At 44.3% G+C, this 25,667-nt stretch overlaps 1 protein-coding gene across 1 annotated transcript in view; it reads right to left on the bottom strand.

Moving 5' to 3' along the window:
• Positions 1 to 25,667, bottom strand: part of plxna1b (plexin A1b) — a gene marked incomplete at its 5' end in the record, with an annotated part of 155,419 nt that overhangs the window by 74,177 nt on the left and 55,575 nt on the right. Inside the window, 5 exons of the mRNA XM_083972505.1 lie at positions 2,438 to 2,552; positions 8,101 to 8,200; positions 9,261 to 9,414; positions 10,331 to 10,454; positions 12,999 to 13,099. Coding sequence (XP_083828631.1) covers positions 2,438 to 2,552; positions 8,101 to 8,200; positions 9,261 to 9,414; positions 10,331 to 10,454; positions 12,999 to 13,099 — 594 coding nt within the window. The remainder of the gene's footprint in view (positions 1 to 2,437; positions 2,553 to 8,100; positions 8,201 to 9,260; positions 9,415 to 10,330; positions 10,455 to 12,998; positions 13,100 to 25,667) is intronic.

Here is a 25,667-nt window from a genome sequence, read left to right as displayed (position 1 = left end):
TCTGGCCTTTTTCATCTGAAAATGAGTCTTATCCAGTCCTGTCAGTGTTTATCTGCAGAAGGGAGAGAGGCAAAGGTCTGAGTGAAATGTCTGCTATCAGGAGAGGAGGAGAGGAGAGTTTCTCTTTTATGTTAAACACTGCTGTTTGTATTCAGGGTCAAACTACATCATGGCACAAAAAAAAGGATCATCTCAGGTCTAAATTAAGGGGGAGAGCATATGTGAACACCCTGATGGGATCGCAAACCACTCTCACAGATATAGAGGCAAAACCATGAGGTGCTAAGAAGGAGGAGGTATATATTTCTCCATTCTTGAACCATACATAATCCTCTTTCTCTTTGCCTTAACCATATATAATCTACGCGCAGACGGTGGAAGGTGAAGAAAGAGACGGATGAGAAAAAGATGGGGTGAATAAGCATCAAAGTGGTGAGGGATGAAGAAGAGAGATGGGCCCTGGAGAGGAAAGGGATAAGTCTAGCCTACAGGAAGAGTTGTACTAGTTGGGGCACCGAGAGCGCAGCTAATGGATATGGCAGCTCGGAGAAGGATGATGAATGACTCCGTATGTCTGCGCACATGCATGTCACTGTCAAAATGTTTACACTTTTGTGCATGAAAGACACAAAGTGTAGTAGTTGTGTATCCCTAGTGTGTGTGTGTGTGTGTGTGACAGTGCAGATGATGGATTCTCTAGCGGAGCATGTGGTTGGTGGTTTCTTGGGCAGGCGAGGTGACAGGAGAGGGCTCAGTGTCCACATGCCACCGTCAGCCCGGTCTGTCTTTCCCCTCTTTCCTGCTGCTGCCTCTTCCACTCTCTCTATCTCACCATCTCCCCCCCCCCTCCACCCTCAGCCATTTGTCTCCTTCCCTTTGTCACGCTGTCTCTCTTCTGCTCTGGTCCGTCCTGCTCTCAACCACGCCTCTACCTTAAAGCATACTGCACCAAATACATATTTTACAAAAGCCTATAAACATGTGCTGCGTTGATGATATTGTCACATCATCTCCCGCCTCGCAAACGGTAATTAGTCAGCGTGAGGCTAGACAGTAAATGTACACCTCGTCCTGTCCCCGAGAGCCTTTGTCTCCCACTGCTCGCCGATATTACTTCTCAGCTTATATGTTTACTTGCCCTCTGCATCGAGCTCCCCTCTTATTTTTCCTTTCATCGCTGCAGGCCCTTCCTGTTTATCCATCCGTTGCCCCTCTGGCCTCTCTCAGCTCAGAGTGTGCTAGCCAGCGCTCTCCCCATGTCTTGCAGATGGGCGCACTAATCCGCTAACGTTAGCTCTGTGAGGCGTGAAGGCTGGGCCCGTGTGTCGTTTTGGACAAGCACGGAGGCTGTGGTTTATCGTGGCGGTGTTTGGGATTCTGCACAGCTCCAGTTGAGAGGGGAGATAAAGAGGAAAGTAATTGGATAAAGGTTGACCAATTAATAAAGGCTGGTGATTCAGGCCGACCAACAAGGGAGGGGAAGGAGAGGGAGGGGGGGGGTTAATCTGCATTGAGATAACAGGGAGAGTCAGACCACAAACACAAGGAGATAAGGTGAAACTGTGTGTATGTGCGTGCATTTGAGCCTTTATGTGTGTGAGGTGTCAATCAGATAAAGCTCGGGCATGACTGTCAGTCACTCGGGAGTGCAGTGGATTTACATCCATAAGTCCATTGAGAAGATGTGTATGTGATTGCCTTTTTCTTTGCCTGCTAATATATGCAAGACCATGTTTGCTGTGTATGAGAGAGACAGAATGAGAAAGGGAGAAAAAACTGTGAAAACATAACACTGCTATGTGTCCATCACTAATATCTTTGTATACACTCCAGCAGTCGACAAACACTTGTTATGCCTTATATGTTACCCGCTGTAGCCGCCACTCGGCACGATTGATATTAGTTTTTATGGTAATGCAGCATTTGGCTATGTAAGAACAAGGCAGTATTCATCCCGGCCTGCTTATGGCCTTATGGGCCACGACAGAATTATTGCTGCACAGTACACAAGCTGCTGTCACGGTGCCAAGAGCCACTATTACACATACAAACAGCAGACACACACACACAGCGGGGTGATGTGAGGAAACCTGAGGCGGAAGCCCCACGTGGTACAAAGGTAAAGATGTGTGCAGCCGAACGCCTTTTGTTCCTGTAATCTGAGTTCGCATGTGGGAATAAGTAAGAAGCTTTCATTGTGCAAGTCACAGCATATTGGATGTGAAATCAGAAGAAAAATATTGTAGATTTGCTCAAATGTATGGATAATAAAACATTACATTCAGTGAGACTATACAAAAAGAAATCAAATCCCTTAAGCTGCAGTTTGGACTTAACCCACATTCCTGGCTGGAAGGAGACAAGTGAAGTTGCATCAGAGCTCTAAAAAAGCATCTTAAACACGCAGCGAAACGACAGCAATGTGTCCAAATCTTACCTCAGAGATGTTGACACGTCCCTCCTGGAAAGAGCAGTCGTTGGCGTTCTGGGTGCACATGTGGCGGTACTTGCACCAGTGACACGGGAAGGAGCCATTCACACAGGAAAGACAGCTAAAAGAGAAGAGAGAGGAGAGGAGAGGAGACAAGTTTAAATTATTTTTTCTTACTGCAACTCTGCCAACTACGCTTCATTTGACAAACTGGAGCGATGATGGAAACAGAACAGATTGAGGTGTTTTCAATTTATAAATTCCAAAATAATCTCATGCTTTGTGTGATTGACTGATCAGATGAGGTCTGCATTTTAATTTTCCCTATGCAAATGCACTGAACTAAGGACTATTGCTGTGATTTTCAATGATCTCTTCGACTCGGGCCACTCTGCATACATTTCCCCCCCTTTTCCCTCTTTCTATATCTCTGCTGTAACATTCTTTCCATCCATTCAGCTCTGAGCCTCTTTCTTCCTGTCCCTCCATCTCTTCCTCTCTTGCTCTATCCATCCCTTTCATTCGCTGGCGTCTCATTTTAAAAAGCTCTCCCCCCTCCCTGTTCTTTGTCTAAAGCTCTCTTTCATCCGTGGGGCTAAGAGCGCTCCACCATTTTAAATTCACCTTCTTTAGCTGAGGCGAGGTGCAGATAGACAGACTGAAAGAGAGAGAGATGGGAGAAAGGAGAGGGGGGGAAAGAGACGGAGCCAGATCAAAAGCAGGTGGATTTCCCTGAGAGAGGTGGAGACGCCAGGTATCGTGGGAGAGAGGGAAGGGAGAAAATGGGGAGAGGGGGGTGGGTGTAGCCCGCGGGGCTCCGCATGGGAGTCTCATGGGAGATGGAGGAAACATTAGGTTGGAAGTTGGGAACTGTGTGTGTGTGTGTGTGTGAGCGCGCACCAGGACCTGTGGAGAGTTTAACAACAGCCTTATGTTATGTTATTGGCGCTCTCTCGGCCCCTCAAGAGATGCTGCACCACTTAGTAGCTCACTTCTATGTGCAACGTTATCTAATGTTGCCATAATGAGTTTACAAATAAAATTGTTTCATTTTATTACAGGGCTTACTAAAGCCTCTTGTCTTGAACATTTAGTTCACTTTCAGAGATTGTTCTCTGTGACTCATTAGATGTTATGGGCTCTGTGAGCATATGGTTTACAGGGGGTATAATATAATATAATTCTCCTTTTGATATAACCAAGGTAAGCAAGTGTAGATCCATAACAATAAAAGAGCGGACAGAGAGAGAGAGAGAGAGAATCTCCTCACTGATGAAACCACATCTGCCAGGTATGAATTTGCACATCTGTCGGAGCTGCACTCCCGATAAGCTCTCGAGTGTGTTTTAACCCCATGTAAAATGCCGGCTACCCTTCCCCTCATCGGCATGAAAAATGAAGGCTTTAACGCTTGAGCTCAGACACGGAGCACATCCACGAATCCATCAAACCCTGACGTGGATTCATTTGGATCAATTAGGGCTGCTCGTTTGGTAGGTGCGCACTTTAAGCGATTGTTTCCAGCCCAGACCCCTCCTTTTTGAGCGAGATCAGAGGCTGGAGCTTAATTCAATCCCACTGCCGCTTTAATTGACCAATTTAGCATTGTGCTGAGAGAAGCTGTCCATTTAGAATGAGGGATGTGCGGCTAAGGAAATGACAGGCCTCTTAATACCACACAAGAGCAAATAGGAGATTTGTCAATGCTGCCAACAAATGGGAGGCAAAGCGATTAGGCTACGCTAGGATAAGTTAGCATACTGTGCTCAGACTGAAAGAGCAGCACTGGGGGGTTTTAGCCCAATGTTTTCTCCCAAGTGATTTGCAGAGACACACAAAAAAAACGCGTGTCAATCCGGGACAAAGGAGCAGATGACATTAGTGATGCAAGACAAATGGACACGAGGCAAGTTAGCTGGGCCCATTGTGCCGCTTCTGGTGTTTGTTAGCAATCACTACTTTGAATGTCAAAGAGTTTTTCTTTTTTTTTTCTTCTTTTTTTTCTTTAACTCAGGCCCACCAATGGATCCGAGCTCATCAAAATACAGTACACCACCAACTTAACGCAGTAGGTAACCAGAAGCTAGCGGTGGCTCAGTACATTATAGTTCACAAGCAAAACACCCATCAACACATCTGTCACTGGGACCCCGATAATACCATTTCTTTATGCGACTTTTATCTTTTATTTATGTCAAATCAACCTCGTTAGCGTTACAGTGACTTTGAAATAACGAGCAAAATATCAGCAGGTAACCGCTGCCAACTTTCTGTCACTTTTATGATAACGCCCTTTGAAATGAAAGAGGGCGCCATTATACGTGCAACCCAAGGCCAGCAGTAGGCCCTGTCTGACAACCCCCCGCTGCTCGCTCTTTGGTTCCTTGAAGTCACCAGGACCCCCTGTCACGAACTGCCGTAGGATCTCTGAACCTCTCTCTTAGCCTTGGTGCAAAGCCTTTCCAGGAAAAAGCCCACCCAAGGCCATTTCGGGTCGTACGACACGTCTTCTCTTGTCCGGGGGGGGGGGGGGGGCTCTTTTCTGCAGACCCCCCGGTATCTGCTTATTGCTCCTTCCTGTCACTCGCCATCGCCCCCACAGCCACTGAGACGCTCTGAGGGGCTGCACTGCAGACACGCTCCCCGTATGGCCACGCTCATAATGCTAATTTAATCCGTTCATATTCAGATGCTAATCGGGCTACGCTAGCTTTTGGAGCTGTAGTGTTTTTTTGTTTTTTTTATAGCGACCCACACAATGGGCTGTGATTTCCTCCTCTCTTTGGTCACTTTGGGTTGTTAAATACAATCCGCTCTCCCAGCGAGGTGCATTTGACCCTCCTGCACTTGGCAAAATGAGTTATTTATTGGCTACTATTCATTTCAAAAGGAGTGGAGGTGAATAATTTAATGGTCCTCTGGAGTAGTCTATTCTATCATTACCGCATCCCTTTAAAATTTGAGGGGGGTTTATAAAAAAACACCTGGGGGCTAGTGATCATGCACATAATTGTATTTATGTATTTCTGAGAGTGTAGTTTATAAGAAAATAATGCAATCACAAAGTGTCTACCATGGGGCCATAACTGAGAATAACATTAGAATAATGCTTGAAAATCATTCTAACTACACTTTTGTTCTCTTTAAAAAAACAACAACTTTCTCTTTCTATGACATTCAATACGCTCTTTTCTCCCAATTACACTAAGAGCATCCTGAATCACACAACAAATGACCCCCTCTCTCCACACAGAGACACATTAACCACAGCAAGAAAAAGGTGCTTCATACGGCCTTTCACAGACATTTTAAACCCCAATTCACTGGCAGACGACCCTCCATATCTTTAATAAATGGGGTTCTTCTGGAATGAGAAAAGTCGTATGGAAATATTTAATTAAGGAGCAATCATGGCTGTGGGTGTTTTCTATGTCAATCTCTACAACCCTTAAACTGAAACAGTGGGGAATTCTAATTAGATTAATACCACTATGCAAATTTATGGCATTTTTGAAAAGGCAAGGGCCACGACATAATCAGTTGAGTAAATAAGCAGGAGGGGTGTGGGTTTTTTGGGGGGAGGGAGGACTTAGTGGTTGGGTTTGGTGTGTGAGAGTAAACTATTTAGAAACATGATGGAGCAATTCCTATTTCGGTCTCGTTCCAAAAGGCAGAGTTATGATTAGTATGCATATTCATACGGTAGGAAAAGCTGGAGTATGGCAGGATGCTGCAAAAATAGACGCTGCGGAAATACATTCACAGCCAGTGAATATTATCTCTGCTCAGAAATGTGTTCCTGCACGTTCCCAGAACATCCCACTTTCTGCTTCCCTCCCAATGTAAGAGCCGGCAGTATTTTTTGAGTCCAAGGCCATTAGAGCAAAACTCTCTAGCTCTGCGAAGAATGACCGAGCGTCCTGAAAACAGGGCCTTGCGTGTGGCCGTGCAGGCCTGGAGTCATTACGCCATTACCAGTCTGATCTCATCAGACGCCACACACTGACGCCCGGGGGGCGGGGGGGGGCACAGCCAGTGCGCAGGCCGTAGTGCTGTGCTCGCTCCAAATGGGATTCTTATCTCAGCATCTCTCTTCGCCATCAGTCGCTGCCGAAGATGCAAAGTGCCATATCTGTAACTTCATTAAACGTGTCCATTACATCACTCCAAGGCTGTATTAGATCAGCTCAGGCAGCGGATTTGATCAGCGTTCATTGGGGTAATACATCTTCAAATGGGCAACTCTCTTGTCTGCGTCACGTCTCGTACATTTGTTACTCCCTATTTGCAGGATCCCTGCCATGTTATTGTCTTTAATGTGACATCATAATGTAATACATTTATTAGGATACAATGTTACAATTTTTTATTTAATTAGGTTTGTTTGCTATTTTAACATGAAACAATTTGTACTTGGGATTTTTTCATCTGACGCAAGATATACCCCAGACAGTAACAGGAACTGGGAGTTAGAGCAAACACCACGAGGTCCTTATGGGAGATGAATTAACCGTGAGTTGACATTGTAAACCACCACACCCTTAACCAGCTGAGCTAATCATCGTTGTTGTGGCAGGGGATTTGTGTACTAGGGCATAGAGACGGAGACGGAGGAGGGGATGAGGGGGGGACTTGGGTTAAAGGTCACAGTAACGGATTAGGTGTCCAAGACATTCAAGGCTTCAATGAGCTGCAAGTGACAGAGCAGGGAGAAGGTGTGGCTGCGCACGTCTATGTGCATGTGTGTGTTTGCGAACAATCCTCTACGGAGGCTCATCTAACATCCAGAGGGAAGCCATGATGGAGCCCTGCGGTACCCCAGGGGCCTCCGAGCCATCTGCTGCCCCAAGGCTAATACCCCAGCAGACGTTTCAAACTCCCCTGGATCAGCCACGGACGGACAGGAGGGAGGGTATTGTGTGTGTGTATGTGTGTGTGTGTGTGTGTGTTTGTGTGTGTGGGGCAGGGCGGAGGAGTTGGGAGGATTCTTTTACCCCAGCAGGGTGCTTCACGGGGCTCATGGTGGGCCTGACCTAGGGGTGTGGCGGGATGGGTGGTGGAGATTTTCAGCAGAAGGTGGATTAGGAGCGGCGGCGAACCGCTATTGGGCAAGAGAGCTGAGGGCGTCTGGAGTGTGAAGGAGACTGAAGCGTTGGACTCGATTCACCACCGTTATCAGAGAATTAGAGTATTTGTCTTGGTCGTTCTTGTGTAAATAAGCACCAGACTGAGCATTTGAGCGGCTCACAAAGATGAAACTATTTGTTTTATCAAGTGGGGGAAGAGGCACAAGTGAGGTTAGAATCTGTGATTGGGAGGCATTACTGCAGACCATTGCGTAATGAATTAATCATCAAAGTATCATTAGTGTGCGTCTTGGGTTATGATAATAAGACTAGAATTACCATCTCATATCCCGATCGTTTCTCATATACGGCGCATTCGATTTTTCACTCCAGCAGTAACTGAAGCCTCCTGCGTGAGGTCGGAGGGGTTGAGATGTTTGTGTGTGTGTGTCTAACTGTATCTGTCATGGATGGTAACATGAGACGGCTCACGGGGAGATTGGACAGAGACCATCTCGCATAAGATCAGGAGGGAAAAGATGGAAAAATAAGTAAATAAATGCAATCATAAGCATCCACAAAAATATGATTTTTCTAACTTACGATTGGTGAACGCTGCAGTTGTAGAAGACAAAGTCGACGCTTGCAAACTTCTTGCCGGTCTCCTTGGATTTCAGATAGAGCTTCACCACCCTCTTGTCACCTGTGCCAAACAGATACATGCAAACACAGAGTAATTATATTCTCTCTACATCTTGTTTGACTCAAAGTTTTACAGAAAATATAACAATTACTGAACGCCTCCGAAAAATCACACCTACCAGCTCCACAACAGTGACAAATTAAAAGTATCTTAAAACAATTCATCGATACATCAGCACATCCTCATTTGAATTCCACTCGTGTGACCTCAACGGATAACACGCACACACAAAGGAACACTGTAGCTTAGCAACACACCACTCATGTCACACCCACAGTAGGGTGGCACTTAAAATAGCAACACCAATCAGTGTTTAGATGCCAGAGCTGATGAGAACTCATAATGGGGCGTAATGGCCTCAGTTGAAGAAGTACTGAGATGTCGCTTTGAGGAAACTTCATGTGCACTATCTGACATGTTTTTCACCGCTTTGGATGTCGATACCGAGCAAAGTTTTTATCGTCTTTGTGCTGTGACAGAATTGGACATGAAACAGGTGCAGAATCTGTGCAAAAAAAAAAAAAAAAAAAGACGAGGATATTTTTAAATCTAACTATAAACCACAGTGAAAGTTGAGCAGCTTTGAAAAGAAGTTAGAAGAATAACCAGTGTCGTTTAGATAAAATGGAAAAAATAAATAAAATTAAACTGACAACGGCGCATAATGCATGATAATGGGAATTCAAAAACAGTTCTATTTTCAGTGGAAAGATGTAGACTTGCATTTGTGGCTTTGAAGGGGAATGTGCAAGCGTTATTGGTGGTGACACAGTATGCTGAATATAGATGCACTAAGCAAATCATCTGGTTACATTTAAATTCTCTTCTGGTCAATGCACAGCTCGGCATTTTTCTTATTCAAACGCACAAAAAGAGACTTGGACATGTGAGAATAAAGAAGCAAAGCGTCGAATTGAAGACGGCATTTAGGAATGAAAAATGTTCAATTGTAAATTCTTCACACATTCCTCCCCGTATCCCCACCACCACCACTACCACCACCCAGTGATCTCACTACCCCGATGACTTCATCATCATCCTTCGCCCTTCCTGTCCCGACCTTTGTTCCTCGTGATTGGGATGACGTCCCGGACGGAGGGCGAGAGGCAGAAGATGTGTCCACCCTGGATCCGTCCCTCCGTCTCCACGTAGTCCTCGAAGGAGCAGTTGACCCCAGCTGACAGATCGGGCACGTTACGAGCCTGGAGGACCAGCTAGGGAGGGAGAGAGGAACAGAGCTAGATCAATGGAAGGACATGGTGAACATGGATTGTTATAAGATATGACATGAGGGTTAATGGGTGTTGGGGGTGGTGTGTGTGTGTGTGTGTGTGTGTGTGTGTGTGTGTGTGTGTGTGTGTGTGTGTGTGTGTGTGTGTGTGTGTGTGTGTGTGTGTGTGTGTGTGTGTGTGTGTGTGTGTGTGACGGCAGCAGGAATAAAGGAGGGTGTGTGTGCATATGATATGTGTGCATGTATGTGTGCGTCAGTCACCGCCGCAGCTATTACAGCAAGGTTAATGCGTGTGTGTTAATGTGCAGAAGGAAAGTCAGGCAAACTGCAATCACTCATAACTATGTGGTTACAGTGAAGAGCTGCTGACAGAATGAGAGCTCTCCAGCTCACATGTGCTTAGAGATTTGCATAATATGAACGGCAAGACTGGGAAAAAGTAAATTCCTCCTCAGACCTACATGTGCAGTCGGTCAAGAGAAGTGCAGCGAATAGGAAGGTTTGTTTTTTACACAATGTAATATGTTGACTGTTGTTTTCCTTCTTTCTTTTCCGATAGCTGTATTGGTTTGCTGATGGATTGCAATAGCTACAACAAAACCTAAAATCTACTGCTTTGTCCTATTGTGAGGAGCAGTTGATCAATTCGGGTCTGCTGAATGTGTAGATGCACATTCAGCAGACCTGTGCATCCAGATCAATGCTTAGAGCAGGTGGAAACTAATCAAAGCAACACTCGCATAAACCGGCTGCATATTGTTTCAGATATTACATGCTTCATAGAGCAGTCTAAACCCTTAATGACTTTAAATCGTGAGGCTTTTACTGTACATCTGAGGTTTTCTGAAGCGTTTGTGTTGTTGTTCGTGTTCAGTTTGAGAAGACATGAGAAGACATACCTGAACTTCTGACATGGTGACTGAGATGTTTCTGGGCTGAACTGTGAGCTCCACGCACTGTCTCTGGTCGGAGGCGAACCTCTGGGGCTCTCCTGCTCGTTCACAGCGGTCCTTACGTGAACAACTGGTGAGGGAAAGAAAAGAAAGAAAGAGAGACAGGAACGATAGCAAGAGAAGTGAGGAGAAAAGGAAGAAAGAACAGAATGAGAGGAGAGGTGAGAGGAGAGGAGGAGAGAGAAGAGGAGATGTGAGCAACTGTTAAGCTAATATGACAACGATATTAAGATGACAAACATGCACAGCCATCACGTCACACAGAAAATGGGAGCAATAATACAAGACAAATAGGCTAATAGCTTCCCCCAGCCATTACTGTAGGCCTTTACATCATTACCTTATTGGCCCTGACATTTGTGCAAGAACCACTAAGCTATATGAACATCCATCCCCCCCCTCATCTTATCAGTTTAAGGCTCCACCCAATTCAAACTTCTCAGGAGATATACCGGCGATCATTAAAGCCTTCCTGAATCGTAAAAATGATACAATTCCTACCAGGCGCATATCAACAAGGTCAGCAATCCCCCCCCCCCCACCCACACAACCACACACACCCACACACACCCACACACCCTCTGTTATTACGAGCCAACTGATCGTGCTAAAAAAAATCAGCATATACAGCTCGGTATCGCAGACGTTTTACTATTAGCTATTTATAATGCATTAGCTATCACGTCACCTTTGCGCTAACAACAACTGGTCCCGGTGGTGAGGAGGGAAAAAGTGCTGATGTGGCCTAAACAATACGAGAGAGAGAGGCAGGGAAAAAAGTGCTAACTGCCTCCACCTCGCAGCAGCAGCAGCAGTTGACACCCCCTCCCTCTCTTCCCTCCATCCCTCCCCCTCCTCACCGATCTCCTCGTTTAGTTATAGCTCTCACTCACACTCAGCAAGAAAAAGCTGTCGTCGAGTGTTCCCCAGAGAGTCACTAATAAACATGTGTGCAAAGAGATGCATAAAGGTATGTACACGTTTTCACATTATGGACCCCCCTCCCCTCCGCTCTTATTTCTCCTCCGATGTGCGATTGTGTGAATTTGCAGGAATGGAGTGTGCTCAATTTCCTAGAAACACCTGTGTGTATAAATGTGTGTGTGTGTGTGTGTGTAGTCCCCCTGTTCCACTGTTGATTGAAACGACCGTAGCTCTTAATAAGATGTGGCTAAAAGCACCAGAGGGCTGGAATGAGCCTTATAAATAATTTGGCTGTTAATACTCAGCCCATTGTGTCTGCAAAGGGCCACAACCGGATTTGGCAACACTAGCAGGTAGGAAATGACTGAGCTGCGTTCAAGACACAAGGTCAAAATGTGCACAAATGGAGTTTTTTTCTTTTCTTTTTCTACTGGTTCAAGTCCATCATGACTGTGTGTAATTTAAATTATGTTTTTATGTGTGTGTGTGTGCGTCTGCTGTAATGGGGATACCTAGCTTGTGAGTGTGTGTGTTTGCCTTGAGCAAAGACAGGTTGGCGATATGTTTTGTAGGTTTAATTAATGCAGCAGGAGATGGCATTATGCCAAATGCTTCAGGTGTTCCAAATGTGGTTTAACATCCTGTCACCTTTCAATAACATGTAACCATTCTCACACACTGGTGTGTATACATACACACACATGCCCTCGAGTCAAAAGGAGAAAGCAGGGAGATTACATACAGATGCAGTGTTATATCACTGCACTAGTGGGTGATAAGATTTATTTTCTAAACATATCTACAAATCTTTTCTCTCGCTGTTACATATCTCGCCTTAAACATTAATCTAAGAGCAAACATAAGACTTAGCGCAAAAACCGATGCTTAATCTGCAGCCATAGAGTTCCTGTGTTAAGTACCAAATCATACACACACACACAAACGCACAGATACACACACTAATAAGCTAATACGGGAGTGTCAGTGATGCAGGCTGCCAGACTGTGTTGCTATTTGTGTGTTATTAACAGGTTTAACTGGTTGACAGACTTCCACATGATGAATGTCTCACTTTACCGTCAAGCAGATTTTACATCGTCTGAGTTAAATTCCGTCAATGAATCATAATATTGTGACTAAATTGTCGTTAGAGGCATTTTACCGGAGTTATTATGGGGCGCTAAAAATAGTCTGAGGTCAGGAGAGGGTGCATTTAAAAACAGCAGAGCCTCCTGCTGTGTGGAAGGTGTCGTAGTTTAGACCGCACTGTTCATCCAACAATCAGCTCTGACACAGATGGAGAGAAAACGTGACATAACTAAATGTACAACTGATTTGGCAACTAAAAAAAGACAAAAATCCTCAAAGTTGTAACCGCCCACATCCACTAATAAAATGTATCTTCTATCATACTGTAATTCCCTCCAGAGCTTTAAAGCAAATTCACCCTGCAGAATAGAGACTCTTTTTTAATATAATTGATGATTTTCCTCTACTTCTGATTTATAGAAGATAAGAACTTTCAAATTAATGTTGGAGGGGAAAAATTGAACGTCTATTTTAGGATGGATTTTCCTTTGTTTCCTGCGGTGATACACTTCCTTCCTTCACAGTCATATACTGTGGGATGCAAAGGTGTGAATATGAAGGGTGGAGTGTGCATGAGTGTGTGTGTGTGTGTAGTACTTACACATTGTGGAGGACACACCATCCACAGTGGGGGTCTCTGGAGCCCAAACAGTCCCCACAAGTGGTGTACTGCTCGCAGCTCTCCACTGGAACCCGCACCACCTAGAGACACAGAGAGGGAGAGAGAGAGAGAGAGAGAGAGAGAGAGAGAGAGAGAGAGAGAGAGAGAGAGAGAGAGAGAGAGAGAGAGAGAGAGAGAGAGAGAGAGAGAGAGAGAGAGAGAGCAGGAGGTGATGAAGAAATAATTAGTACCGTCGGTGTAATCAAACTTAGAAAATGAGCTCTATATTCAGACGGATGGAGATGAGCATGTGACAGCGGATCAGACTGATTCAATTTGAAACTTCGGCTCTTGTGTGTGTGTGTGTGTGTGTGTGTGTGTTATACTAGACAGCTAGCTTGTCTGTGAGGAGGAGCGCATGCACGTTTGTCTTTGTGCATGTTGTGTGTGTTCTGGTGAGTGATTCTGGTCCACTGGTGTGTGACAGACAGCCTCCAGTCAAGCGTGTACAGACGAGGCCTCGCAGTGCATGCTGGGAGACCTGACAGGTGGCTGCGGCAACAGCGCTGTGATTGACAGGTCACCTCAAACACCAATGGGAGGGCAGGTGAACGGAAGGACAGGTCCCACGGTGTGTGCAATGTGTGTGTGTATGGTTTTCTAGAGGTGTGTGGACATATTTTTGTTTGAAACTGTTGTTGTGAGGAGTTTTTGACACTGTGATTTGACTGGTCACAACTTTAAAGAGCGGTTTTGGGGTTATGACTTGTTAGATTAGATAGATGTACTTTATTCATCCCACAACGGGGAAATTTAGTTGTTACATCAGTCAAGTTAAGAAAGAAAGTAGAGAGGGCTATAAAAAAAAAAAAAAAAAACACAACACAACACAACTCAACAGACAGAAAATATAGACACAATAAACAATAAAACAAATCAACCTTCAACCGTTAGGCAATGTGCAAAACAAGTACTGAGGATATAAGGATATAAGGTGGCCTGTTATAAAAGTATTGATAGGTAAAGTGACTATGGTGTAAAAATATTGCAACGGAAGTGACAATGATATACGTAAATATCAGTATAAATAATATAAATGCTACTACTGCAGGTGTGCATGAAATAAGGATATTGTGATGTAAAGTGACCATTGATAAAAAAATATTGCAAAGTAAGTGACAATGATATAAATATAGATGTGAATATAAATATACTAATATTTGTATGTTATGACTTGTTTCTGGGGTTAAGGGCAGACGTGGTTTGGGGTTAGGTGTTTAGCCGAGGTCAGTTATAGGGCGAGGAAATGGAAAATGTCAACAAGTGTCCTCTCAACTACAGAAAGACCAACTTATGTAGGGTGTGTGTAAGTGTGTGTGTGTGTGTGTGTCTGCCACTCCGCCGTGCTGAAGTACGAGCGTGGTGATAGGCTACAGATGTTGCCTAAGAAACAAGATCAAGTGTTCAAGCTCACCCTCCTCCCCGGGTCTAAAGGTGATGACAGATGGATCACAACATGACCTCGATGGGTCTGAAAGTGTGTGTTTATTTCGAGATATTCACAAGTGTGTTTAAGTGTGTGACAGACAGATTACTAGCATATGTGCAGAATGCGAGCGAGCGCGCTACAAAGTAAACTGCGTGTTTGCACGTCTGGGGCGTTGCACATGTGCTGGAAGTGTCAGCGCCACATTCATCCTTTCTTCACCAACAGGCCCCAAAGTTGATGAGTGGCTTGATCCCCGCTTCACCATGTGTGTGTGCATGTGTGCGTGTGTGTGTCTCAAGTTCTTACTGCAGGCTTGTCTTAAATCATGCGATACAGAGTGAGTTGGCTGATCAGTAAGTACCAGCATTTAACAACCCGACCCTGGGGTAACACTATTATAACAGACGCACACGCAGATTTAAGCATGAGGTTCCCCGTCCAAGCCGTATGTGGTGTCGGACGCGGTGGGAGACGACTCTTTTATGAGCGAGGGATGAGAGACAGAGGGGGGAGACAGAGACATGTATGGACGGATAAGAGAAAAGAAAAACATATGGCAGAAAAAGGAGCAGAGGCCCAAGGTCGGAGATAAAGCTGGTTAGCTGCAGGATGGAAACCAGGCGGACAAAGGAACGCAGCACTGAAATATTAAAGCGGGGCCGGGATTCCTCCGTGAGCTCCGTAAGTACAACACAGATATGAGATAGATATGACACGACGGAGCTCATTTATGCACCGAGTGTCTTGTATCAGACTGGCTTTGGGGCTCTTTGACAGAACAACATAGCTCAAAGCAGAGGGCAGACAGACAAAAGCACTTGACGCCGTGTGCCACTAATCCCTTCCTTTCGTTTTTTTCCCCTTTCATCCGTTCCCTTCTTTTTCCTCGCTATACATTTACTTATTTCCATTAGGCCCGACGGTCTGTGTTTCTCCCGCTCCACAATCTTGTTTTCAAGATTCATCTCCCCCTGAGAATCTCTTTCATTCATTCCAGAGACTGAAACATGCTCTTCCTCCTCCAATAACAGGGCAATACAGAGCTCAGTACTTTAGCACTGTACTCTGGCTGGCTCTCTGCCCAGAGAGAGAGGGAAAGACAGATGAAATGATGCAAACAAGCAATGGTAAGGACCGGAGGGGGGAGATAGAGGGGGAAAGCTGGTCATCTACTGGAAGTAGAACCGGCTCGATGGATGGATGAATAGAGGAAAAGAGAAGTGTAATGGAAGACACACACGCGGCGAATTGGTGAGGACATTGTGCTGAGTAGATGGGATATGGTGGCAGACGGCTGCTATGTGTCATTGTCAGAAAAGAGTGCGAGTCTAGTTTTCATCTGAAAGGAGAGTTGAAAGAAGGATGGAACAAGGGACTGGTATGTCTTAGATAATAACGGGATGACAGAGGATGAAAAGAGAAGAAGAGTGAGAATGAATGCGCAGATAATGGATGGATGGATGAGGGGACAAGGAGCTGTGGTTGTGGATATGTGATTGGACACCTTAGTAGGGAAAAAAAAACATGGCGGGACGTCTTTCATATAGTTTATGATTCTAGAAAAAAAAAATGGAGAAAAGGAGTGAGAATGGTCCGTTCCTCATATTAGAGAGGACGCCGACCAATTCCCCCGTCTCTTCTCCATAAATCATTATGACTGTGATTAAGGACAATGGTCCACATAAATCATACTAACACTATGGGTCCTTGGTGAGCTAGCATAACCTTATCACTGCCCTGTGTGATGATAGATATAGAAGACTATTGTGCACAATTGTCCCTGTACTAGTAACAGTGAAGACACGACGGGCCAGATTGAGTGGGAGTGGCACAGAGGTGTTGCTGTGGTGCTTTACCGGAGGCAGGAACATGTATAACTGCATGTAGAACCAAAAAAAATGTGTGTGTGGTAGAGAGGCAGGCAGTGGTCCTGACAAACACACATTTTTTGGACCCACACACACACACACACACACACACACACACACACCCTTGCGGTCTCCCCCTTTTCTCTCTCAATGGCTCTTTTAATGAAAGCCAATTCCCGACAGCGCGCCACATTACTCCTTTAAATGACCTTATAAACCAAGCCCGCCATCTCCTCTCTCTTGCCATCTCCTTATTTACAATAGCCTCCACTGCTGTAACTCAATTCTCCTCTCGCTCCCTCTCCTCCTCTGTTGTCAACCCTCCACGCTGACCATAGCACAATGCCATGACATCTCCTTTCTTGCCATAAACTTTCCACCTTTCCTCTTCAATCTGTTTTTACAGAGCGCCATCACCTGCCTTTAAACGTCCGGCTAACCGGCTTTGCGACGGTCACCCCCAAAACCCAGAGGACCTGTAAAGCTTTCAGCGCGGCTTTTCATTGGTTGTTAAATCTAAAAGACATAAAAGGATCGGCCTTGTTGCGGGCGGCTTCCTTTAAAAAAAAAAAAAGATTCAAACACAGGGAGGGTCTGTAGTGAAAAGGAGAATGTGTAGTGGGGATGTCGACCAGAGGAAAGCCTCTGTGCTGAAGAGGAAGAAACCACAGTTTATTTTCAGTTGTTTAGAGGAATCTGCTTAAGACTCGTAAAGTAGTAGCACCGATGCCTCACAGAGCAAAGACCGCTGAACCTCTTGCGCTTAACACTTAACCTCATATGACTCTTGTCTTGCTGCGAAGGGACCAACGGGAGGAGAACTGAGAAGCTTCCAAGGGTCAAAGTGAATGATTCAAGTCTGAGGAGAAGAGTCTACAGAGACAAGAAGCTTTCCATAGATATACTGTATTTAAGAAAATTGTTGTGCTGAAAAGAAGTCTCATAAACTTGAGGTTCTTTTACTGCTCCACTGCTTTTATCCAAACCTTAAATTGTTATGGTTGAAATGGAAAGAAGTGGAGAACAATGACATTTTTAAAACTAAGATATAAATGCAGAATAGGCAAAACATTTCAACATATTGATGTTTAAACATGGAGCATATGTGGATGAGGAGAGATCATCACCTTCCAATGTCACACGGCCGCTAACTACACCTTAACTCATTTAATAATCTACAATAATCTTCAATTTCAAATGTGCAAATGGAAAAAGAATCATTATCTACTGACAAGACCTCCAAATATCTCTGGATGAAAATCGGTATAGATATACAACTGGAACTGTAGCTGCAAAAAAATAGATATAAATATAGTATGGTAGAAAGCTATAAACAGGATTGATTAATTGGGCTTTGATTGCAACTGTAATACTGTTTTTTTTTTGGCTTCATTTGTTAATTATTGGATACTTGTTTCTTTCTGTGACTCTGAAACCACGAAGAGCTCTAATGGTTTTACTGAAATAATGATTTAAAGGGTAGGCATTTATAAGCTGGATAGCTTCAGCCTACACCTATTCGATCTATATATGAACTAGTTAAACTATAAGGATGGTATTATGGAAGGTTGACTGATTGCGATTCATTCAGTCATGCTCAACCGTAAATAATTTGTGCACAAGATTGGATAAACAAACTACTACTACTAAATGTGTTGTGCTCATCATCACTGTCCAGTTGCTGTTTGGTTCATGTGGCTACTTTCTGCTCTACCATCAACATGTCACGCCTACAACAGATCATTAGGAACAGGAGCTCTACGCACCCCTAGTAGCTATTCCAGCTAACCCATAGGCAAAGTGCAACATGGCTCTCAACAGGTTGTCCATGTAAGTGAGCATGTTCTTTCCAGTAGTGGAATACCTGCTGCTGGGGGGGGGGGGGGGGGGGTCGGCTGGTGGTTGTATCAAAGGCTAAGTTAGCATGTGCGCATTGACTGGATTGTAAGGGGCTTACCAGATCAATGGCGGGCTAGGAGCTCAAAGTGTTGACTGACTGGAGATAAGATGTAGAGCAAACAAGACCAGCAGAGTTTGGCAATGGAAAAAAAAAGAAGAAGAGGTGCTGGAGGGTGGGTAAAGAGAGGGAGGACGGGCGGAGAGAGGGAGGATGGGTAAAGGTTGTGTAGTGAGAGAAATGAAAAGTGAAAAACAGCAATCACATCATTGTGTTCTATTGAAAAATCATCTGCTGTCACATCCAATTTGCTGAACGATGTCCAAATGCCAAATTGCTGTGACACTGCAGAGATGTTATGGACAGATGTGGCCGTTGTGGTCAACTCAAATTGTTTGCTGTTTTAGTGAATTAGGTCTTTGTGTGCCACAGTGGAAGAAAATAGTGCCCACTGTGATAACCGTAATCTCTTGTTTTCTCTCTCAAAACTCACTCCCTGCAGTATTTCTCGTGCCCGCTGCCCTTCCTGCCTCCTTCGCTATATTTATCTCTCTCATATTGTGTTTTGTCGGCCGTTTCTCCCTCCCGATCAGCGCCGCTTCTTTATCGCTTCTTTAATTTATCTTTTTCTCCTGCGCCGGGCTCAATTATTCATCTGCTCCTTTGTTTTTCCCTCTTCTGAAAGACCGTTTTCATCTCTTCTTCTATATTCCATGCCAGTGAAAACAAGAAGCAGATCACACAACTTATTTATTTGTCATTTGTGTGTGCACATATTGTGAGTTCAGGGCCAATAAAGATGACAACTCAAACTCCCTTCTCCTAAGAAACAGCTATGAGAGAGAGCGTATGCGCTGTGCACAAACAAGCAGGGTGCCCATGATAGGATTATACTGGAGCTGGAGGAGTGTGTGCTTTCTATTCGTGTGTATGTGTGTGTGTGTCTAAGTGCCTTAAAACTAATATGGAGCCACCTTCAAATTAAAACTTTTCAAAAGTGTTCAACAAATATGAATAATGCATGAAGACAGCTCCAAAAGTCAAACAACAAAACAGACAGGTTTTTCTAGCTCTTCATAATGATGATAATTTAAGTGCCATCGACCAATCAGTCATGTTTTAAATTTAGAACAATTATTAATTTTTTCCATCTAAAAACAAAAAAGGAAAGAAAATAGGATAAACTTTTACTCTGAGGGGGCTCAGAGTACAAGAGCGAATCAACACTGAGGACCTGCGGCCACACAAACAAATTATCGAGAAAACACAGAAAGGGTGAAACTTTGAAAAATAAAGATATGTGGAAACTCATCACTCTTCATCACCATCCTTGTCACATGGACTTTTCCCATTTACTCTTCCAAAAAGGAGCTAATCTTAAACTGTAGGTCAATACGCTCTCATCCCTTCTGTTGCCATTTGTCCATAATACCCTGTCCTTCATGTGAGAGCGTGGAGAGAGAAGAGAGGGAGAGTGAAAGAGGAGGAAAACTAAGACAGAGACAAAGGCAGAGACAGAGATTGAAAGACCACAGAAAACAAAGAATTGGAACAAAGACACTGTAGAGAGAGAGAGAGAGAGAGAAGGAGAGAAAGAGGTAAATGTGACCGGCTAAGGTAGACAGGCCTAGGGGTCTTCTAATTAAGTGAGGATGGGAGAGGCCGGCTGCCTAGTAAATGACTCTGTCACTTTAGTAAATGGACTTGGTGAGGAGTGAGGACCCACACAGCTGGCATTTCCATTAGCACTGCCAAGCCACCACCATATACACAGACAGAGAAGCAGAGGGGGAAGAGGAGAGGAGGAGGAAAAAGGAGGACAAATGCTGCTTTTCTTTATTTGTTGTCGGAAGAGGAGCTGGGTGGAAGTTGTGCCTGGTGGGTGTGTGTCTGTGTGTGTGTGTGTGTGTGTGTGGATGGATGCAATTGTGGAGAGCTGGAAATGGACTGACCACAATGAACTAGATCTGTCTGATTGACTTTGAGGGAATGTCTGTGTTGTTTTCACTAAAGCTTTTGACAGGTTGAAACTAATTTGTATCTTATAAATTAATTTTACAACAAGTCCTAACACATGTAGAAGCAGTCATTGTCAATATTTGATGTGTTTTTCAATGACATTGACTAATGCTGCAATGTTTCCACAAACATTGTACGACAGTGCATACACCCAGAGTTCAGAAAGCCATCATACAATTAATGAACTAACTGATCATACTGAAATTTAAAAGGTATAGTGCACCCAGATTAATGTTGCACAATGGTCAAAACTGATGCAGTCTTAGTAGTTTTGGTCAAACTTATCGTCTCATATTTTACAAAGTCCAGACATTAAGAGCTAAAGAAGACATTGTTCAACTTAGTAGACGTCCTCATAGAGAATAAAGGACTCTTAATGTTTCAGCTTGTGGAATGGGAACATGCAAATAGCTTTTTGGATGGTTTTAACTTTCAAGAAGTCACTGGAAACTTCTGATGGACATTTTCCACTTTCTTTTCCATGTTTTCGACATAAACATTAATTAAACATAACATTAACAAATTGATCGGTAATGAAAGCAACCATTAGCTGCAGCCCTGCAGTTTCTGACTATTTATCAATATCACATTTGTAATTTCTGACAGGAGGAACACAGGGGGAAAGTTTCCTATTCTGCTTTTCCACGGAGCTTTTCCTCCCATTTGATGCTTCATAAGCGGGTCTGACTGGGCCTGCTGTGCATGAATTTGAAAAGATATTTGAGTCAAATTCAAAACAATTCCCTACGCTGTCATGCATGAGCGACACTTCATTGTTCTACCCCAAAGTGGCTTGCGGTTAAGGCACAGGACAGAAAACGGTGATATGCCACTCAGAGAGACTCCGCGGGCCACGCCAGCTTTTGATTGGCCGCACTCCATGACGATCAGTCAGAGCCACATCCTTCTGCCCCAATCACTGTCAAGCAACAGGAGGACCGATCGCACGGCCCGATTGATAGTGATTGACAAGAAAGAGGGGAAGGGGGGAGGGGGGGGGATGGAGGGAGAGAGAAACCATTAACTCCCCCTATCCATCTCGCCCTCTTTTCTAACCCTATCAGTCTGCTCTATCACGCCATCCTCTGGGAAAAGACGACGGAGTAAAACAGAGAGAGATGAGAGAAAGACAAAGCTATCTAGTGACAGCTAGACTTCCATTAGGGCCGATAGCATCACGCCTAAGACAAGTGTCTGAGCACACTTTTCTGATGGGGCACACACACACACACACACACACAATCAAGCAAGCGCTTTAAAAAAAAAAAGAGGGAAAAACCACAAGAGGGAATGATAGGAGTAGAAACAGGGGTGTGAGAGGAGAGGCAGGAAACAATTAAGAGAGAAAGAGTAAGTGAGACGTGTGGTCAGAGATATTAACAGACATGGAAACCGTCTCTCTCTGAGTATCTAAGCAAATTTCCCTCACGTCCGCTGCCGTTGAGAGAAATCATACCATCTCTCTTCTTGTCCACGGAGAAGCAGGTACTATTGTTTTGTCGGCTTTGTCTGCAAAACGTTGGATAATTGTGACAAATGCTCAAAGCCTACGGTGCAGACCTGATTTATGGGCTGTGACCGGTGTGATCATCTCAAACATCATCTCCCTTTGACATTTTTACAATAAAAGGTAGAACTGAATGTGTCTTAGTCCCTTTGCTGTTGTAACAGCTGCTAAGATAAATGCGGACACCTCCATACGTGTGAGTGTTTGTATGATTCACAGTGTTGAGTATGCATTGGATGTGCTGTCCTGTGCTGAGAAAGGTGCTATAATGGCTTGAACTCCAGTAATTGAGTGCTATATACCTACATGTCTACACCCCCATCCCTTCTGATTCGCCTCTCTGCACCAGGTCTATTAACATTTACATAACAATGACCACCTCCGAGTCCTCACTTCAAGTCTGTGTGTGTATGTACTGTATGTGTGTGCATGTGCGTGTGTGTGCAGCAGAGGACATATGAACAAACGGCGTTCGTTCGAGCTTTTACACTGATGCTGATGTTTGAACGCTGCATTATGCGCTTGTTAACTTTGTATTTCTTAGTCGTCCGGAGTTTGATAAATCGTGGAAAATTCATCTTGGAGATACTTAGAAGTGACTGATTAGCTGTATCTAGTTCACTAAAATGTCAGTCTTGATTGATACAACCAGCTGCTTATTATGTGTGTTGATGTCAGTCTGTGCTAATGTGTTTGCTAATGAGATTGGCAGCGAACCAGTAATATGTGAATGTAAACAGATAGACAAACACACACTCACAGACACACACACACACACAGACAGAGGATTGATGTCAGACGAAGCCCTATGGGTAAGATATTACTTGATGAGGCCTTGTTGAGTGAGCCAACAACACAATAAAGACCATTGTTTCCTATTGTGGGGACTCGGACCAACATCTTGTGAATGGCACAAGAACTTCAGCACATCCACATCCACATGCATGGATACTGATTCCTTGGAGGGATGTTGAGTCGTGGAGGGGGAAATCTCTTTCAGATGCTGAATGGGAAGTCAGACAATGGTGTTAGCCCACATAACCACACACACATACACACACACACACAAACAAGCATGAAGCACACACGCACACACTTGTTTTAAATGCTGAATGTGTTCACAAATGCAGATTCCTACAAAGACATGCAGGTGTAGTTGAATCCACATGTAAACACATTAAAGGGACATTTTGGCAAATTGGCCCATTGCCATAATAGTTTTAGGAGTAGGTTTGTTACCTTTAATTGTCGGTGCAAGCTATTTTTAGAACGGCGGAGCAGAGCCACGAGCTGCTCAGAGCTACGCTACGGAGGCTAATGGGATTTCTTGGTTTCCCTCATCAAACTCATCAAATACACAATCCAACAAAAACTCCAAAATGCTCTCGTGGACAAGTTGTGACCTGCACATTCACCACGCTGTGAGATAATAACAGAACGTTACGAGACGGAGTTGTTTTAGAGGTAATACAGAGACTGCTTGATGAAAACTGTCCCCCACTGTCACAACTTGTCCACAAGAGCATTTTGGAGTTGTTGGATTGTGTATTTGATTAGTTTGATGAGGGAAACCAAGAAATCCCATTAGCCTCCGTAGCGTAGCTCTGAGCAGCTCGCGGCTGTGATCCGCCGTTCTAAAAATAGCTTGCACCGACAAATAAAGGTAACGAACCTACTGCTATGACTATAGCGATTATGGCAATGGGCCAATTGGCCAAAATGTTGAACTATCCCTTTAACCGTTACTGGCAATTGAGGCGCATGCTTTCACTCACACACACAGTAACAGTCGGTGTCATATCCTTGATGCTTGAACAAAGGTTGCCTCATGCATATTCATGATACACCATTTCCCTCCACTGTACCGAGCCATCCAAGTCCTTCTCGCCTGTTTCCAGGACGATCATCAGACTCGCTCCAAACACAGTCCCTCTTCTCACCCTGGTACGGATGAATATTCATGCTTTCAGCAATTAGCCAGCACCGCACACCGCACCGATATCATATGCATGGCTGCCATCAAAGACATAAGCATGTGCATGTCCGTGTGTGTGTGTGTGTGTGTGTTGTGTGTGACACTGAGGCAGAGCGAGCGCACAAAGGCGCTGAGGACGAATGGCAGCTGCAGCATCAGATTCACTCTGAGCTCTCTCTGTCTTTTTCTGGCTGTAAAACAGAAGAGGAAATGATTTTGATGATGTGAAGTGTCTCGGCTGAACCGTGTGAGGATTTTCCCGGAGCGGCAGTTTTTTTTGTTTTTTTTTGCACAAAAGAGAAATGATTACAAAGTTTGTGTTGGAGTCAAAGAGTGACACTGGTCTTTGTGCATCTTTTCACATGTTTGTGAAAAGAAAACACATCAATTACCCAGCAGCAGTTAACCAAGTTTCTAATCTGTATGCAAATATTTTTCCATTTCCTTCAACAACAATGTAGTTGAGAATAGGGCAGTGTGTGTCTGTCTATGTATGGTGTGTGTGTGTGTGTGTGTACAGCTTGATAGTGAGTGATCCTTATCAATAATGTCAAGATTTCCAAAATGTCAGCCGGTGCAGACCTTTACCTGTTTGCTCACAGACAGGAAGTCAAATAAACAACAGCAAACGCACAGTAATCAGCATCAACTGTGGTCTAAAATAAACTGATTTAAGTTTCCTGTAATAACAGACTGTCTCATCACACACACACACGCACAAAGTTAAACACACACACACACAGCAGGCCGCCCTCTCCTGCTGTCATATCCTCCATTGATAATAATGACAGTGATGAATATAGCTGGAACACAGCGAGTCATAAATCACTGGGCCTCGCCCCTTACTCAGACTCACAGCCTGAGCCTTCATTTGTGTGTGTGTGTGTGTATGTGTGCTTGTGTGTTTGTGTGTGTGTGTGTGTGTTTGTGCGTGTGTGTGTGTTCGTGCGTGTGTTTGTGAACATGGGAGGAAGGGGGAGGACTTGTCATGGGCTACGCATCAGTGGATATGTCCAGTGACACCTTAATGTGCTTGGCTTGTCTAAAGGAACCCCCTGCAGGCAACTAGCTACACACACACACACCAGAGAGATGTTGACTTGCAGGACGAGAGCTTCGCTGTGTGTATCTTGAGAAGAAAGCTAAAAAACACAGTAGCAATCTTCATGCAAGCTTCCTGGTGTGACTATAAGAGTGTATGGCAGTGTGTGTGTCTCTGTGTATATATATACAGTACTGTGCAAAGGTTTTAGGCAGGTGTGGGGAAAAAAGGTGAATGCTTTCCAAGATGGAAGTGTTGTTTTTTTTTTTCATCAAATGCAGTGAAGAAAGAGACGAGAATCCTAAATCAAATCAATATTTGGTGTGACAACCCTTTGCCTTCAAAACAGCATCAGTTCTTTTAGGTATAGCTAACTGTGCGTAGGATCGTTACTGAAAGTGTACATACGCCCAAAAGCCAAGTTTTGTGTGTGCAAAAAAAATATTCTGATTTATAAAACCATGTGCACGCACGCTTGTGAGCAAACTTCCACACCATCACTTCCAGGACTTCCAGGACTTGTTGTTGTTCTTTATGCTGATGCTAGTTCTAAATGACACTGGCTGAATGTTTGGGGTTGTTGGGTCCAATCAGACGCCTCACTGATGGTATTGCATGATGGATAAGCATTCTGACTTAACAGCATTTTTTCACGCCTGCCTAAAACTTTTGCACAGTACTGTATATGTGTGTGTGTGTGTGTGTGTGAGCTGCATCATCCTTCTTTAGCTCAAAACCAGGCACCTCCAACCATCCTTCACATTCCTCCTCCTTCCCTCCATCAATCCATCCTTCTCTCCACAATCTCTCACCTCTTTTTCCTTTTAGAGGCCAACAGTGTGTGTGTGCATGTGAGTGAGTGAGAGGACAGA

The sequence above is a fragment of the Trachurus trachurus genome, assembly GCF_905171665.1.
Source record: "Trachurus trachurus genome assembly, chromosome: 5".
NCBI classification, from domain to species: domain Eukaryota; kingdom Metazoa; phylum Chordata; class Actinopteri; order Carangiformes; family Carangidae; genus Trachurus; species Trachurus trachurus.
Note: the sequence above shows the minus strand (reverse complement) of the source record. Positions and strands in the feature narration are given on the sequence as shown.